General features: G+C 46.8%; 1 protein-coding gene across 1 annotated transcript in view; it reads right to left on the bottom strand.

The window, feature by feature from the left end:
• Positions 1-15696, bottom strand: part of pappa2 (pappalysin 2) — a 416756-nt gene that overhangs the window by 135561 nt on the left and 265499 nt on the right. Inside the window, exon 16 of the mRNA XM_078219173.1 lies at positions 5165-5378. Within this exon, the coding sequence (XP_078075299.1) occupies positions 5165-5378 (214 nt within the window). The remainder of the gene's footprint in view (positions 1-5164; positions 5379-15696) is intronic.

The raw sequence follows: 15696 nt of genomic DNA, 5'->3' as shown, positions 1-15696 counted from the left end.
AACCCTAGGATGAGTGATTCAGTGATGGGCAATGCCATTAAATGTGGAGGGGGCGATGGTTCGATTCTGTCTTGTAGACAGAATTCCATATGCCTTTTTAACCATTCCCCATTCCTTCTGGGGTCTGTGGATATGCACTCCAAGATCTCGCACTCCCTCTTCACTTTTCGGTTCCCGACCACTTACTGTGTGTTCCCTTGCCTTTCTTCGCTTTGCCAAGTGTATTTCCTCACACTCCTCCAGAGTGAATTGCATTTGACACTTTTCTGCCTACCCTGCTAGTCCAGTTGATATATTCCAGTAGTTTACAGCTTTCTAATACTGAGCCCTGCAGAGCCCCACTGGAAACAGCTTTCCAGTCAATTATGTTCCTCAACACATTGTGATTCCCAAGTTGCCGGGAAGGTTTGGAGTGTGAGTAAATGTGTCCAATAGAGAATAGTAGGAGACGAGTCAACATCTGTGATGACTATAACATGGTGTTGGCCAAGAGCTGAGGCCATTCGCTCATCCACATTGTACAGGTGAAACTAGGGGGAAGAGGGTTGAGTGAAAGGACTAAATCAAACACGTGTTTCTGTCAGCCAGCAGCCAAAAGCAATCTTTACATCTGACTTCACAGCAGCTGCACAATTCATTATGAACAGAAAAACAAGATTATTTCTAGGAATATGACAGAAATGCTGGTCACTGACTTACACACCGCAATCCGCAAAGAATCAGTAAGTCCCATAAGTCAGCAGCAGTAATAAACATCCTAAAATCAGATCAATTAGTTGGGATGAAATCCACGATACAAAGCAACTAAATCATCCCAGTAGAATTAACAGCAGAAAATTTGTATCTCATAGAATCCCTACAGTACAGAAGGGAGCCAGTTGGTCCATTTGAGTCTGCACCGACTCTTACCCAGGCTTACCCCACAACTCCATGTATTTACCCTGCTAATTCCCCTAATCAATATATTTTGGGATAGTAAGGGGCAATTTAGTGTGGTCAAGCCACCTAACCTGCACATCTTTGGACTGTGAGGAGGAAACCAGAGCACCTGTAGGAAACTCACACAGATACAGGGAGAACGTGCAAACTTCACACCGACAGTCACCCAAGGCCGGAATTGAATCCAGGTCTCTGGTGCTGTGAGGTAGTAGTGCTAACCACTGTGCCATCACATGTGAAATGATTCCAATTTTACTGTCTTTTTTCACGTTGGCATGGATTTAACTCACTGACCGGACTCGCTACACATGGCATACCTTTCTGTGACCAACAGAATTTCATTTCCCCCTTGTTGCAAATTGTATTCTCCTCGAGGCTTTCCCTGTCTCCTACTACCCTCCTCAGCCAGCGTGACTGGCTGACACAACAGAAAAGGCATGCTCCTGGATGGGACAGTGCACTTTGTTGTCTTCATGGAATCATAGAAACCCTACAGCACAGAGGGAGGCCATTCGGTCCATCAAGTCTGCGCCGACACCTTGTTGACCTTCCCTTTCCAGAACCCGACTCTCCTGCAGACGGGACTGGAAATTCATGCCCCGAAGCAATGGACTTCTGGCTGCCCTTTTAAAATTTTCTGGTCCCACCCACCCATGCAAATTCCCACGATGGGCGGGATGGGAAGATCCCAGCCAGGGATTTTGATTTGTGGGAAGTATCTAAGAGCGTAACTGAGTTTCAATGAGGCGGGGGGGGGGGGGGGGGGGGGGGGGGGGGGCTGGCGACACCTGATTGTCTCTTCATGAGAAAACTGATGCTTTCTAGAATTACTGCCGACAACAGTGGAAAACAAATCTTAGAGGCAAAGCCCTTTGAATGAGCATCCAATAACTCATTGTTGAACGTCAGAGTTCTAATCATCAAGGCTGAGATTCTGCCTTTGGTGAGAATTCAAATGATTGGTGGCTGTAACCTATTCCTTCAGCATTAGACGACTACTCAACTCATCAAGAGTTCCATTGTGCTCAACGGACATTCATCACTGAAATACTGGACCTGTTGTCCCTCTGGACAAAAATCCAATTATCAAGCTAAGCCTTTCCATTAACGACAGAATTGAACATGACAAATATGTGCGGTGGATTGGCCATGCTAAATTGCCCCTTAATGTCAGGAGGACTAGCTAGGGTAAATGCATGGGTTACGGGGATAGGGCCGGGTGGGGTTGCGGTCGGTGCAGACTCGATGGGCTGAATGGCCGCCTTCTGCAGTGCAGGATTCTATGAACAAATCAGTACACAAATGCCAAATCTGAAACAACAGTTTCTAATTTTCAAATGAGTAGATTTCAGAATACATGCTTCAGATTATTGTATAATTTCCGAAATTCTGTGGTGAGGTGAGGTACATGCACCTTTGAAAATGCACATCTGAAACTGCCCACTACGGGAGAGGGTGAGATGTATAATCCCAGGACACTGCAAATAGAATACAGCAGTGTTCCCAAAGGCCAGGCATGTCTACCTAGCCTCCCGGTGAATGTTCTCTGCATATAGTATTACCTTCAAATAACAAACCCACATCATTGTTTCACCAATCCTTGTCATCTGATTGGTATGTTTGTGATAAACAGAACCACTCAACATGGTAGCAGGCTTGGTAGTCAATGATACTTGAAGATTCGATGGATAAATGTACAACCCTCAACCCTATCATATGCCGAAAGACTGGTGAGGAAATGAAACAATCATCAAGTACTGCGTGTGTGAATGAGTCTGCACCACTCTAGGGATCCAACGCCAAGCACCTTTTAATGGAATATACCTCACTTCAGCAGGCATCAGGGCCCAGTAAGATTGCTGTAAATCAGGAGAGGTTGAGTCGTCTGAGTTACCTACTGTGAAGTTTGTGCAGAAACAGCTATTAAATAGCCACCTCCAGGGATCTAGCACCAACAGAAATCCAGGCAGGAGAATACATTGCTGCTACAGACCATCTCTTCAGGAGGTTAGGTAGCAGGCGGAGAAAGAAGGCAATTAAACATTTGAGACTGGTCCAAGAAATAGGAGTCCATCAAGTGACAGATCTGAAAAATTCCAAACATGGCTCCTTTCCTTAAAACTGCTTTTTCAGTCCTGCCGTCCATTTTCATGTCAAATTCACAGCTCCATGGGCAACGCGCTCAGCAAGCCAGGAAGGCAGCAACAGCGCCACCATTGCAGTCAAACAAGTTGTGACCAGTTAGCACTGTGGCCGGGAAAGGTACTGCATGCCAGGTAGCCACAGAACCAAAGTCCTAAAGATTTTTTTTTCTGTATCCATAATACTGCACAAAAGCCACAGGGTGACCACAAATATTACAACATTCAAATGGAAGACGAGAAGACCTCTCTTGAGTTCACCTTGTTCTAAAATTACCTCGAATGCTGTTTTCTGGACCTGGATATTGCTGTATTGGATAAACAAGCCTGAAAGATTAAAATTGCTACAGGCAATGAAGGCCTCCATGGAGTGTACATATAATCTATACTTGGAGGTCAATTATGAGTGAAGCTCAACTTCAGAATACACCATCTGGAGTTCATGTCTTTTAACATACACACCAATGCAAACCTTGGATCAATTCATAAGTAGATGCAGAAACAAGGAGCGTGATAGCAATTTTATGACAGCAGTGATGGCCGAAAGGGTAATTGAGCTCGTGCTAGCCTTGGCCCCCATTGAAGCATTTCAAAATAACCTCCTGAATAAATCCAAAGGTTACAGCATGGATGCACTTATACAATGCGGACGCAAGAATAAAGCCATTATATTGAACGACAAAGTGCTGCCCGAACCTTTTCTGGGTGTTTTAGTGCCTCAGAGTTTGTGTGATGCCAGTAGGGAGAGCAAAGTTCAGCATTGTGAGAATTGTTTAAACTGCAACATTTGTTTTTGCAGCAATCAGGCCTCAAAGATCTGCCTCTCAGGCCACATCCACCAATCGTGAAAATGCCAGGACTTAAAGAGGCCTCACAGCTATCAGAAATGAGGCCAGGCTCCGGGGCAGCGTACCACAGTACTGGAAGCCCTGATCTATCGGCTATGCACAATTCACGATGGCTAATGCAGAAAAGCCTAGTAAGTAACTCAGGTGGTGTGGGCTCACACATGCGCCCAGAAAATGCCCAGTGTGGCACCAGAGGACACCGGAAACACCAATGCAGAAAGCAATGGCCAGAACATGTGGTCTGACATAACTAGAAACCACCACCAGAGGCCAGATAGGTACGGCATTCTGAACAACAAAAAGTAACCAGAACAAGATTCAGAAAATGTCTGGCCAAGCTACCATGGTCAGATGATGAGCATGACCAGAACATCACTACCCAAAGTAAACCCACGCCCCCTCCCCCTCACCCCCAATCCTTCAAGGCGCTTTTTCCTGATGCTGGTGCATAAAGCCAGAAAATTTTCCAACTCCCATTACCTGACTTCATGGAATCATAGAATCCCTACAGTGCAGAAGGAGGTCATTCTGCCCATCGAGCCTGCACTGACAACAATCCCACCCAGGCCCTACCCCCGTAACCCCACGTATTTACCCTGCTAATTCCCCTGACACTAAGGGTCAATTTAGCATGACCAATCAATCTAACCTGCAAATCTTTGGAGTATGGGAGGAAACCAGAGCACCTGGAGTAAACCCATGCAGACACGGGGGAAATGTGCAAACTCCACACAATCACCTGAGGCCAGAATTGAACCCGGATCCCTGGCACTGTGCCACCGTGTCGTCGATCTTAGAAGTTAAATTCCAGATCCTCATATTTATATAGCTCCCTTAACATTGTAAAACAGCCCGAGGTGTTTTTACAGAAGCGCTATCAAACAAAGGTTGGCACTGAGCCATAGGGAGGTATTAAAGACAGCCTTGGTCAAGGAGAGAGTATTTAAGGAAAATTTTAAAGGAGAGGTGTGTGCAGTGAATTCCAGAGCTAAGTGCCTCAGCAGCTAAAGCTAGAGCAACCCATGGAGGAGCACAAACACACGAGTTCCATAAACACAGATCTTCCCAAGTGTAGCACTGACAGGCTAAAGGGCTTTACCCACCCACAGGAACTAAAAATCCACAGAAAGGGCTCTGCAACATCCAGAGGACACTCTATGCATCCACCAGTTACAACTGCACCATTTTATTCACACCGCGATCTTCATTTTAGGATGAGTGTGTTCGCTTACTTACTTTCTGGATCTCTTGTCATTATTGCCATGAACATAATAGCCGGGGATGCATTTGTATCTGCAAACGGAACCAACATCGTGAGCTCCTTGTTGACATCTTGGCACCAGCAGCTTGGCATTCGCTACTGGTGGAGGGGCATGACATTCCACCTTGCAGTAAGCCTCAGGGAGTGACCACATACCATCTTCCATGCACTTCAGCCAGTGGTTTTCTCCTAAAGAAAATAATCCATTAATACAGTAGTGGTTTCACCATGTCCTTGACTCAATCCTGCCGTGTAACATATTCTCAGAACACCTGTGACTGCCTCAAGTATCAAGATTACTTGCATTCATTAAAGATGTGATGAATGCCAGTTCCCCTGGTGCTGTTTAAAATATACTCAGAGTTTTATTTTAATCTGTTGGCAGCTCCCAGCATTTTAAAAGGTTAAGACAACAACATATTTTACAAACACAGAGCCCTCGAAACACAAAACATTCCAAATTTAAACCACATGTTCGGAAAGGTCCCAGCATTGTTTAATTGATCAATCAGACGATGCTGATGAACGGTGACATTGTTCCGAGCAGTGGCTTGGCAGAATCTGACCCTTGAACAATCTCCCAAATAATTCAACTGGCCTGCTGCTAAGCACTCTCACAAATCATGTTTGATAAGGACAGTTTGGTAGCCAAGTATATTCTGCTGTGAAGATAGCAAAGGAGAGGCAATTACGATTCAAAATTGTGCATGCAATTTGCTGCAGAGTCTCACCGTGCCAATGGCCTTCACTCAACTGATAAAACTAATGGGTTCCCATTTGGAAAGTGTGGTTTAAATGGAGCCCAACACTTCCAATAGATAGCCTGTAAATCTGGCTCTCGCCAAAGAGGGCTGTGCTATTCTTTCTGAGGGGCATTATCTGACAATGGAGAATTGTACTCCGATTCAGGCAGCTATGGTATTTTAGCAATGGAGCACTTCCAGCATTTCCAGCAATGGTACAATCCAGTTTTGTAAGAGGTTCCTCTGTTCTAGACCTCAATAATTTCAGCAATACATCGTTAGCCTTACATTATGTACAGTGAGGTGTGTTCGACTCGATTGTCTGTTTATTCATACTTACCTCATGTTAATTCTAAATGTTAGATTAGAAGTTAGACATTGTAGATTATTTTACTTTTCTGACTTATTAAAGTTTAATTTGTTTGTCTAAAACTGTGGAATCTTGTGGATTTATGTGAACAACTGGGATTTCAAACTTGATCTACTTTATTCAACATGTTACAGATTTCTAACTGGATTGGAACGAATTACAGAGGATAGGAAAGCCAATGGACACAGATTTAAGGTATTTAGTAAAAGAGCCAGAGGCGAGTCGAGAGGAGTTCTTTTAATACATGGGATGTTATGATCTGGAAAGCATTGCCTGAACAAGCAATGGGAACAAATAATAATAACTTTCAGCAGAACATTGGTGGAGTTCTTGAAGAGGAAACATTTGTAAGGCTATGGAGAAATAGTAGGGATAAGAGATATTTGCTGCAAGGTTATGTTAGAGAAGTTGGGCTATCTCCTTGGAGCAAAGGAGTTTAAATGCAGTTTGATAGAGTTGCCACCTTTTATTGTGTTCTTCATGTCCAAGTTCTACTGGTTCATCCTTCTGCTAGGAGACAAAGATTTAAGGCTAGAGGAAAATAGGGTGGATAGAAGTCTGTGAGGTGGACATAGAGTCCATAAAGGAAGAGGGATAGATAGGTTGAGTGAGTGAGCAGAAATTTTACAGAGTATAATGTGAGAAAATATGAGTTTGTCCACTTTGCAGTCTCTCTATCTTCCTGCCAGAGTGCTGCAGAACTGAGGGTTCTGGGTGTCCATGTGCATGAATCACAAAAGGGTCAGCATGAGCATCCTTCAAAGGCCCCAAAGAGGAGGCACTCTCATCTCCCACCACACCACCACCAGCACCACTGCCCCCCTCCCCCACAACCTGCAAAGTCTGCCCACATCCTTCCAGATGTCCACTTCCACCCAGGCCCCCAACACCTTTGACACCTTTTCCTGGATCTTACCTACTCATCCCGCTGGGAACCAACCCACCATCCTAATTCTCTCTCCAGCCAGTTCCTAACTCTTCTTTGCAGGGACAGGATCTAGTCCCTGTAATGAGCACTGCTCCTGGTGACGTTATCAGAACGAGAGAACTGACGGCTAACCTAGAAGGGGTGGGGTTCTTGCCATGAGCCACTTAACCCTCCTCCCAAGTGTTAACTGGCTGAGGGGCAGCCCAACAGGAACAGGGGCAGGTTCGCTGTCTTAAAAGGCTCTTCAAGGAGGCCATATGGGTGAAGCTTAGAAATAAAAAAGGGACAGTCAGAGGGAAATGGAGGAGCAGGTATGTAGGCAAATCTCAGAGAGGTTTAAGATGAATAGAGTTATAGTAGTCGGGGATTTCAACTTCATTAATATTAAGTGAAATCGTCTTAATGTGAAAGGATTAGATGGGATGGGATTTTTAAAGTGCATCCAGGAGAACTTTTTGTGCCAGGACGTAGATAGTCCTGCAAATGATGGGGCAGTGCTAGACCGAATCCTAGGGAATGAAGCTGGGCAAGTGGTTGAAGTGGGGGAGCGTTTTGAGGATGGTGACCATAACTTTAAGTTTCAAAGTCAGTATGGAAAGGAATAAGGCTGGTCCAGAAATCAAGTTACTGAACTGGGGGAAGGCTGATTTCAATATCATTAGACAGGATCTGGCAAAAGTGGACTGGGAGCAGCTTCTTGCAGCTAAATCAACATTTGGAAAATGGGAGTCTCTTGAAAGTAAAATAGTGAGAGTTAGAACCAACGTGTTCCTCTGACAGTGAAGGACAAGGGCAGCAAGTCCAGAGAACCCTGGATGTCAAGGGATATCAAGAGTTTGATATAAAAAAGGAAGCATATGGTAGGTATTTGTAAGGGACTGAGGAAAATTTGTGGGGAAGACATTTACCAGTGTTCTTTGTCCCTTGTGGGTTTCAGTGTCCTGTTTGCCGGGCGGGTGCTGTGAACAGGATGCTGTTGGTTGAGTGATGTGGGCTGGGTCAATGGGATTGCTCTGGGGGCGGGAGAAAGAAAGAGGCGCCAGGAAGTGAAGAGCTGCAGAGCTGGAGAGGGAGTGTGCAGGGAGAGAGCTTTTCCCAGGCAGTGAGAATTCGGTTTGGAGTGAGAGGCAGCCAGGCGTTCCCCTGCCTGTTCTTTTCATTACTGCCGAGGAGGACAGCCTTCAGCGCACTCAACCTACGTTGCTGCACGGATAGCTCGCGGCACCTCTGCCTCCTGCGGCATCATCTTCCACATGTGTGTCTCTTCTGGACTCTGTGTGTGTGTGTCGTGAGTAACTGGTGGGGACTATACAATCCAACTGGAACAGTATCTACAAATGTGTTACTGAGGATGAGTTTCCCCATGTGTGCACCAACGGATGGGCCCCAACAGTTATAGATCAGAGCTCACCGTTTTATGTCTGTTAATTATATTTGTTATCAAATTTATTTTTGATATTCCGATTACAGTACTGACATTTATGGGTAAACAGGGAATTAGCCAAATCAACATCAACCGCTAGGAATTCGGGATCCTGTTGATTGAATATTTAAATAGTAGCCCCATATAGTGGTCAGCAGGGGGTTACATTTTTGGAGGCACCGCTGGGATCATTCCTGTTTACCCATAAGGTCAAATAAAAAAAATTTCCCCCGTCAGTCAGTAACAGTTAACCCAGTAATTACAACAGGAAAAGTTTTTTTACAGTGTTAGTAACTCACTTAAGACAATGGATTTTTCTCAGGCTGCTGACTGGAGCCGCCAAAAGAATATCAGTCTTTCTCGTGGCATATTACTGAGCAATGTGCCAATAGATACTAGTGAGGAGACCATTGCTCGGGTCTTAAACACAGTGGAAGTCTTTGGTCGCACCAAGATTTGTGGTCGCCGTGGGGATTCTACTGGCACACAGTTGTTCATACTAGTGGAGACTAGCATTGATTTAACCCCTGACACTGTACCTCCAGATGTAGGTATTGAAGGAGAAGCTGGGCCCTGGGCTGTGCATACGCTAGAAAGCCTTGTCACACAGGATGCTGTTTCTGAAGAGGACGCTTTCCATACAAAGCTGTTGTTACTACTACAACAGGAAGGCAAGTCGATGGAGGATTTTCAGGCCATAGTATCAGAAAACCAAGCTCCCAAAGTGGATGTGAACTTGGAGTTAGTGACTGCTATTGGCAAACTGGTGGACAAGTGCAACCAAGTGTCAACCGATGGGCCTAGCTACAGAAAGCTGAGACTGTTTTCAGGACTGAAACTTGTACCCCCAGGTGAGGAAGAATATGATGCCTGGATGGAGCAGGCTACCCAGATGATCAATGAGTGGCAATGCACTGATGCCGCCAAGAGACAGCGTATAGTGGAGAGTTTAAAAGGGCCTGCTGCTGACATCGTTCGATTTTTGAAAGTTAGCACTCCCACTGCTACGGCCACCGATTATTTATCCGCTCTGGACACAGCTTATGGCACCACAGAGAGTGGAGCCGACATCTTGGCCAAGTTCAGACACACATACCAGGATGAAGGAGAAAAACTCTCTGCTTTTCTGTATCGCCTTGACAAACTTCTCCATCGTGCTCTTCTTAAGGGAGGAATTACGGTTGCAGACATGAATCGAGCTCGGATGGAACAGCTAGTCAAGGGTGCACTCACTCGAGACATGGTTGCTCTGCGTGTAAGGATGAGCCACACCCTGGACAAACCCCCTTCCTTCTTCCAGCTGATGCGGGAGGTAAGAGAGGAAGAAAATTGGATTAGCGCCAGAGAAGGGGTGAAAGCTACTGCAACCGCAGCCACCGCCAGTGTACCGCAGTCCTCAGTTACGTCTGAGTTGAACAGCCTACGAAATGAGGTCAGGGAACTGACTTCTCAGGTGGCCAGACTGTTGAGTGCCGTTCCAGTTACCCCTACATCTGAAAGTACGACAGCAAGGACTGGGTCCGTACAGCAAGCGCCAGAAGCTGCTGTTCGGGACGCGTCGCCCCGAGTGAAAATGTCCAAACCACTGCCAGCAGGAATCTTTTGCTACAGGTGTGGGCAAGATGGGCATACAAGGAGAGAGTGCAAAGAACTCGAGGATCTGAGGAAAGTGAATCAGAAGCTGATCAAAGCAAGCAGACAGCAGGGAAACTTCTCAGGAGCCATGTGAAGGAACGGTGCTTGGTTCCATGTGAAATACGTTCCACCCACTGTCCACCCCCAGCGAAGCAAGGCTCAAAACAGTTACCTGCAGGATTAGTGGGGCCCATCTCTGGTGTACCTGTGCAAATAGAAGGAGTTTATGCAAGAGCTTTGCTTGACAGTGGCTCCCAAGTAACCATTTTGTATCGCAACTTCTACGACACCTACCTGAAACACTTACCTCTCCAGCCACTTGAAGACCTGGAAATATGGGGTTTAAGCTCTCACCAATACCCATATGATGGCTACCTGTCCATACAACTCGAGTTCACTGCTGCTGTAACCGGAGTGCCGCAGACAGTTGACACTTTGGCCTTAGTATGTCCTGACCCTGTGAAAGATGACAACATTGCCGTGCTGGTGGGGACAAATACCCGGCTGGTGAGAGAATTGGTTGAGTCCTGTAAAGAACAGGCGGGAGAACGCTTCTTGGGTACTTTGACCATACACCCCGTCCTCCGAGAAACTTATGAGACACTCACCCAGTCTGAAACAACAGAAGGGGTAGACAAGCATGGTACTGTGTGGTTTACCCAGCACAAGCCAATCGCCTTGCAACCAGGACAAGTGTTTAAAGTCACTGGCCTCCCAAAGTTTCCTGGTGATTTCACAGACCAGCTAGCACTGGTAGATCAGCCTATTGACACTTTTTCCCCTGAAGAGTTGTGGGTGAGGCCTGAGGTTCATCTTGCATCAGTTGTTTCCAGCAGACGCATTACTGTGACTGAAGAACCTGTCATCCAGAGAAATCTCCTTGAAACGTGGGACTCCAGTAGCCCATATTTTTCCAGTAGCCCCTGTTCCTCTGCCGAGGGCACAGTGTGCGGATAAAGCTGCAATCGAACTGACCCCTTCCTCTTTTGATTTTGGAGCCTCTCCTATGCCAGAGGAGGCAAGGCGGCGTCTCTGTGAGAGAATGATGGAGAGGAAAGAGGTTTTCTCTCAGCACGAGTGGGATGTAGGTTGTTCTAAAAGCACCAGACATGAAATAAGACTGAAGGATGCAAGGCTCTTCCGAGAGAGGTCACGTCGCTTGTCGCCTGCTAACTTTGAGGATGTGCGCCAGCACCTGCAGGAACTACAAAGCCATGGCATCATCTCTGAATCGCGTAGTCCCTATGCATCGCCAATAGTAGTCGTACGCAAGAAGTCAGGGAAGGTACGAATGTGCGTGGACTACCGAACCCTTAACCTTCGAACAATACCGGACCAGTACACAGTCCCAAGGATAGAAGACACTCTTCACTGCTTGTCTAGGAGTAAATGGTTCACAGTCCTCGACCTGAGGAGCGGGTACTATCAAATACCCATGAGTGAGGCTGACAAGGAGAAGACCGCTTTTATCTGCCCGTTGGGTTTTTATCAGTTCGAACGCATGCCTCAGGGAATTTCAGGAGCACCGGCCACTTTTCAGAGAGTCATGGAACATACTGTCGGCGACATGAACTTTCTGGAGGTGTTGGTGTACCTGGATGATCTCATTGTGTTTGGACGAACCCTCGAAGAACACGAGGAGCGGTTGCTCAAAGTGCTTGACCGGCTCCAAGAAGAAGGTCTGAAGCTGTCGCTTGACAAGTGCCAGTTTGGCAGGACTTCTGTCACCTACGTTGGACATGTAGTGTCGCAGGATGGAATAGCGATGGACCCATCCAAGGTAGAGGCTGTTGTCTCCTGGCCAAGACCCCAAACGGTGACAGAGCTCAGATCCTTCCTTGGATTTTGTGGCTACTATCGCCGCTTTGTCAAGGACTTCTCCAAACTCTGCCGTCCCCTCAACGGACTCCTTCAAGGATATCCTCCCCGTCCCCGCTCCAAGGGGAGTCAGACTGCAAACTCACCTGACAAGACTTACTTCAAGCCTTCTGAACCCTTTGGCTCTCGGTGGAGTGAGCAATGCGAACATGCTTTCCAAGGACTCAAGACCCGGCTCACCAAAGCCCCTGTATTGGCGTTCGCAGATCCACAGAAGCCTTACATTCTGCACGTGGATGCTAGCCTGGATGGACTAAGTGGTGTCTTATACCAAGAGCATGATGATGGTCTACGCCCAGTTGCATTCATCAGCAGAAGTCTCTCGTCATCTGAGAAAAACTATCCAGCACACAAACTGGAGTTTTTAGCTCTCAAGTGGGCTATTGTGGATAAGCTACATGACTATCTTTACGGAGCTACTGTACAAGTCAGAACGGACAACAATCCCCTGACATACGTCACAACGTCAGCTAAACTGGATGCCACTGGTCATCGTTGGCTCTCAGCACTGTCCACCTACAACTTTAGCCTTAAGTATAGACCAGGCCGGCATAACCTTGATGCAGACTTGTTGTCTCGATGTCCACATGACAGCATGACACCAGATGATGAATGGCAAGAAATCCCAGTTCCAGGAGTGCGAGCTCTCTGTCAGACTGTGTCGAGTAGCACACGAGCAGGACACTCCTATCCATGTGTGATCGAACAAATAGGGGCTCATGTGTCTGCAGTTCCCAAGGCTTTCTGTCATACCGTTGCAGTAGTAGCTGATCAGCTGCCCACTTTCAGTCCAGCAGAGCTTCAAGCTGCTCAGAAAAGCGACCCATGTATAGGAGAAATATGGCTAGCTGTCAATCAGAAGGCACCGGCAAGTCAAATACAGACAAACCATCCTGCTCTTACACTTCTGAAACGAGAGTGGGGGAAGTGGTCAATCGAGCAGGGTCTGCTTTACAGGACAGTCAAACAGTCTGACCTACGCTTACGGCGACAGCTTGTGCTCCCCAGGCAGTTCCACCGTATGATTCTGAAGTCACTGCATGACAACAATGGACATCTGGGATTTGACAAGACCTATGCACTCGTCTGTGACAGATTCTTCTGGCCCCGCATGAAGCTAGACGTAGAGACATACTGCAAGACATGTGAACGCTGCATTAAGAGAAAGACTCTGCCACAGAGAGCAGCACCACTTTCCCACATCCAAAGTTCAGGCCCTATGGATCTTGTATGCATTGACTTTCTCTCCATAGAACCTGATTCCCGCAATGTGTGCAATGTGTTGGTAGTCACTGACCACTTCACTCGGTATGCACAAGCATTCCCAACCAAGGATCAGAGAGCCATAACGGTTGCCAGAACTCTATGGGAGAAATACTTCATTCACTACGGCCTACCAACTCGCATACATTCAGACCAGGGTCGGGATTTTGAAAGCCAGTTGGTGAGAGAGATGTTGACCATGTTGGGTGTGAGGAAATCAAGAACTTCACCATACCACCCACAAGGTGACCCTCAACCAGAGAGGTTCAATAGAACCCTGTTGAACATGCTAGGAACTCTTGAGCCCAGTCAAAAGTCCAAATGGAGTCAGCACATTGCACATCTGGTCCACGCGTACAACTGTACCCCAAATGAAGCTACCCGGTATTCACCCTACTTTTTAATGTTTGGGAGGGAAGCCAGACTTCCTGTGGATGTTTGCTTTGGCGTGTCAGCGGATGGGACCTCAACAACTTCCCACTTGCAGTATGTGTCTAAGATGAAGAAAGAGCTGCAAGCAGCCTATCAGTTGGCCCAAGCCACTTCCGCTAAAATGAACCAAAGTAACAAGGAGCGGTATGACCAGAGAGTGCGCTACCATTGCTTGAAGCCTGGGGATAGAGTCCTCATTCGAAACCTTGGCCTGAAAGGGAAACAGAAGCTTGCTGATTGGTGGAGTGCAAATCCTTATGTGGTTGAGAGTCAAATGTCTGATCTTCCTGTTTATCGTCTAAAGCCTGCAGATGGTTCGGGACCCATTAAGGTCATGCACCGAAATCATATTTTGCCCCTGGGACAAGAGGTCCAATTGAGCACTGAGGTTGACTCAAAGCCTACTCCCTCTCCAAGAGCTCTCAGGCGCAGAAAAGCAAAAGAAAGGAATCAAACTCCCGAGGTTCACAAAGATGACTCCGCAGCTGATGTGCCCCTGGGAGATCAAAACTCTTCAGACTCAGAGTCAGAGTATGGACATTACCCAGAGGACTTGATCATTGATAATCCGGAGGGAATCTGTGAACAACCGGAACAGGATGTAATGCCTACAGAGTCCAATCCCCCACAAATGCTACAGAAGCGAGCTCAGAATCTTCAGAAGGGCTACCTGTTGTGATAGAAGAGGTAGTAACTGAGCAAAGGGAAGTAGAATCAGACCGTTCTGCTGAGGGCACTTACACTACAGACACATCTAACATAGCCAATCCAGAACCAGAGATAAGGAGATCACAGAGAGAGAGAAAGCCAGCAGACCGTTTCCATTATACAAAGCTGGGAGAGCCGTGTGCAAAGTCTGTAGTAGTAGGACATACAAGTGTTCACTCAGCTACGCCACCCACTATGCATTTTCCTGAACACTGCAATAGTTGTCATACATGGTGGTGTAACTCCTTTGCTCAGTGCTCGTCATGTATAAATAAGGTACCACTCTTTTCACCCACTATTATACCAGTCATCACACTATAAGGTACATGGTGTAATTGGTTAACTGGGTCCTATGTCATGTACTTCAGCATGGGGGCATGCTGTATTTTTGGTGGGGGGAGAATGTAAGGGACTGAGGAAAATTTGTGGGGAAGACATTTACCAGTGTTCTTTGTCCCTTGTGGGTTTCAGTGTCCTGTTTGCCGGGCGGGTGCTATGAACAGGATGCTGTTGGTTGAGTGATGTGGGCTGGGCCAATGGGATTGCTCTGGGGGCGGGAGAAGAAAAAAGGCACAGGGAAGTGAAGAGCTGCAGAGCTGGAGAGGGAGTGTGCAGGGAGAGAGCTTTTCCCAGGCAGTGAGAATTCGGTTTGGAGTGAGAGGCAGCCAGGCGTTCCCCTGCCTGTTCTTTTCATTACTGCCGAGGAGGACAGCCTTCAGCGCACTCAACCTACGTTGCTGTACGGATAGCTCGCGGCACCTTTGCCTCCTGCGGCATCATCTTCCACACGTGTGTCTCTTCTGGACTGTGTGTGTGTGTCGTGAGTAACTGGTGGGGACTATACAATCCAACTGGAACAGTATCTACAAATGTGTTACTGAGGATGAGTTTCCCCATGTGTGCACCAACGGATGGGCCCCAACCGGTTATAGATCAGAGCTCACTGTTCTATGTCTGTTAATTATAATTGTTATTAATTTATTTTTGATATTCCGATTACAGTACTGACATTTATGGGCAAACAGGGAATTAGCCAAATCAACATCAACCGCTAGGAATTCGGGATCTTGTTGATTGAATATTTAAGTAGTAGCCCCATATAGTGGTCAGCAGGGGGTTACATATTG

The sequence above is a fragment of the Mustelus asterias genome, chromosome 8 (assembly GCF_964213995.1).
Source record: "Mustelus asterias chromosome 8, sMusAst1.hap1.1, whole genome shotgun sequence".
In the NCBI taxonomy this organism is placed as follows: Eukaryota; Metazoa; Chordata; class Chondrichthyes; order Carcharhiniformes; family Triakidae; genus Mustelus; species Mustelus asterias.
The sequence above is the reverse complement of the archived record's forward strand: the minus strand, read 5'-3'. Positions and strand labels throughout refer to the sequence as shown.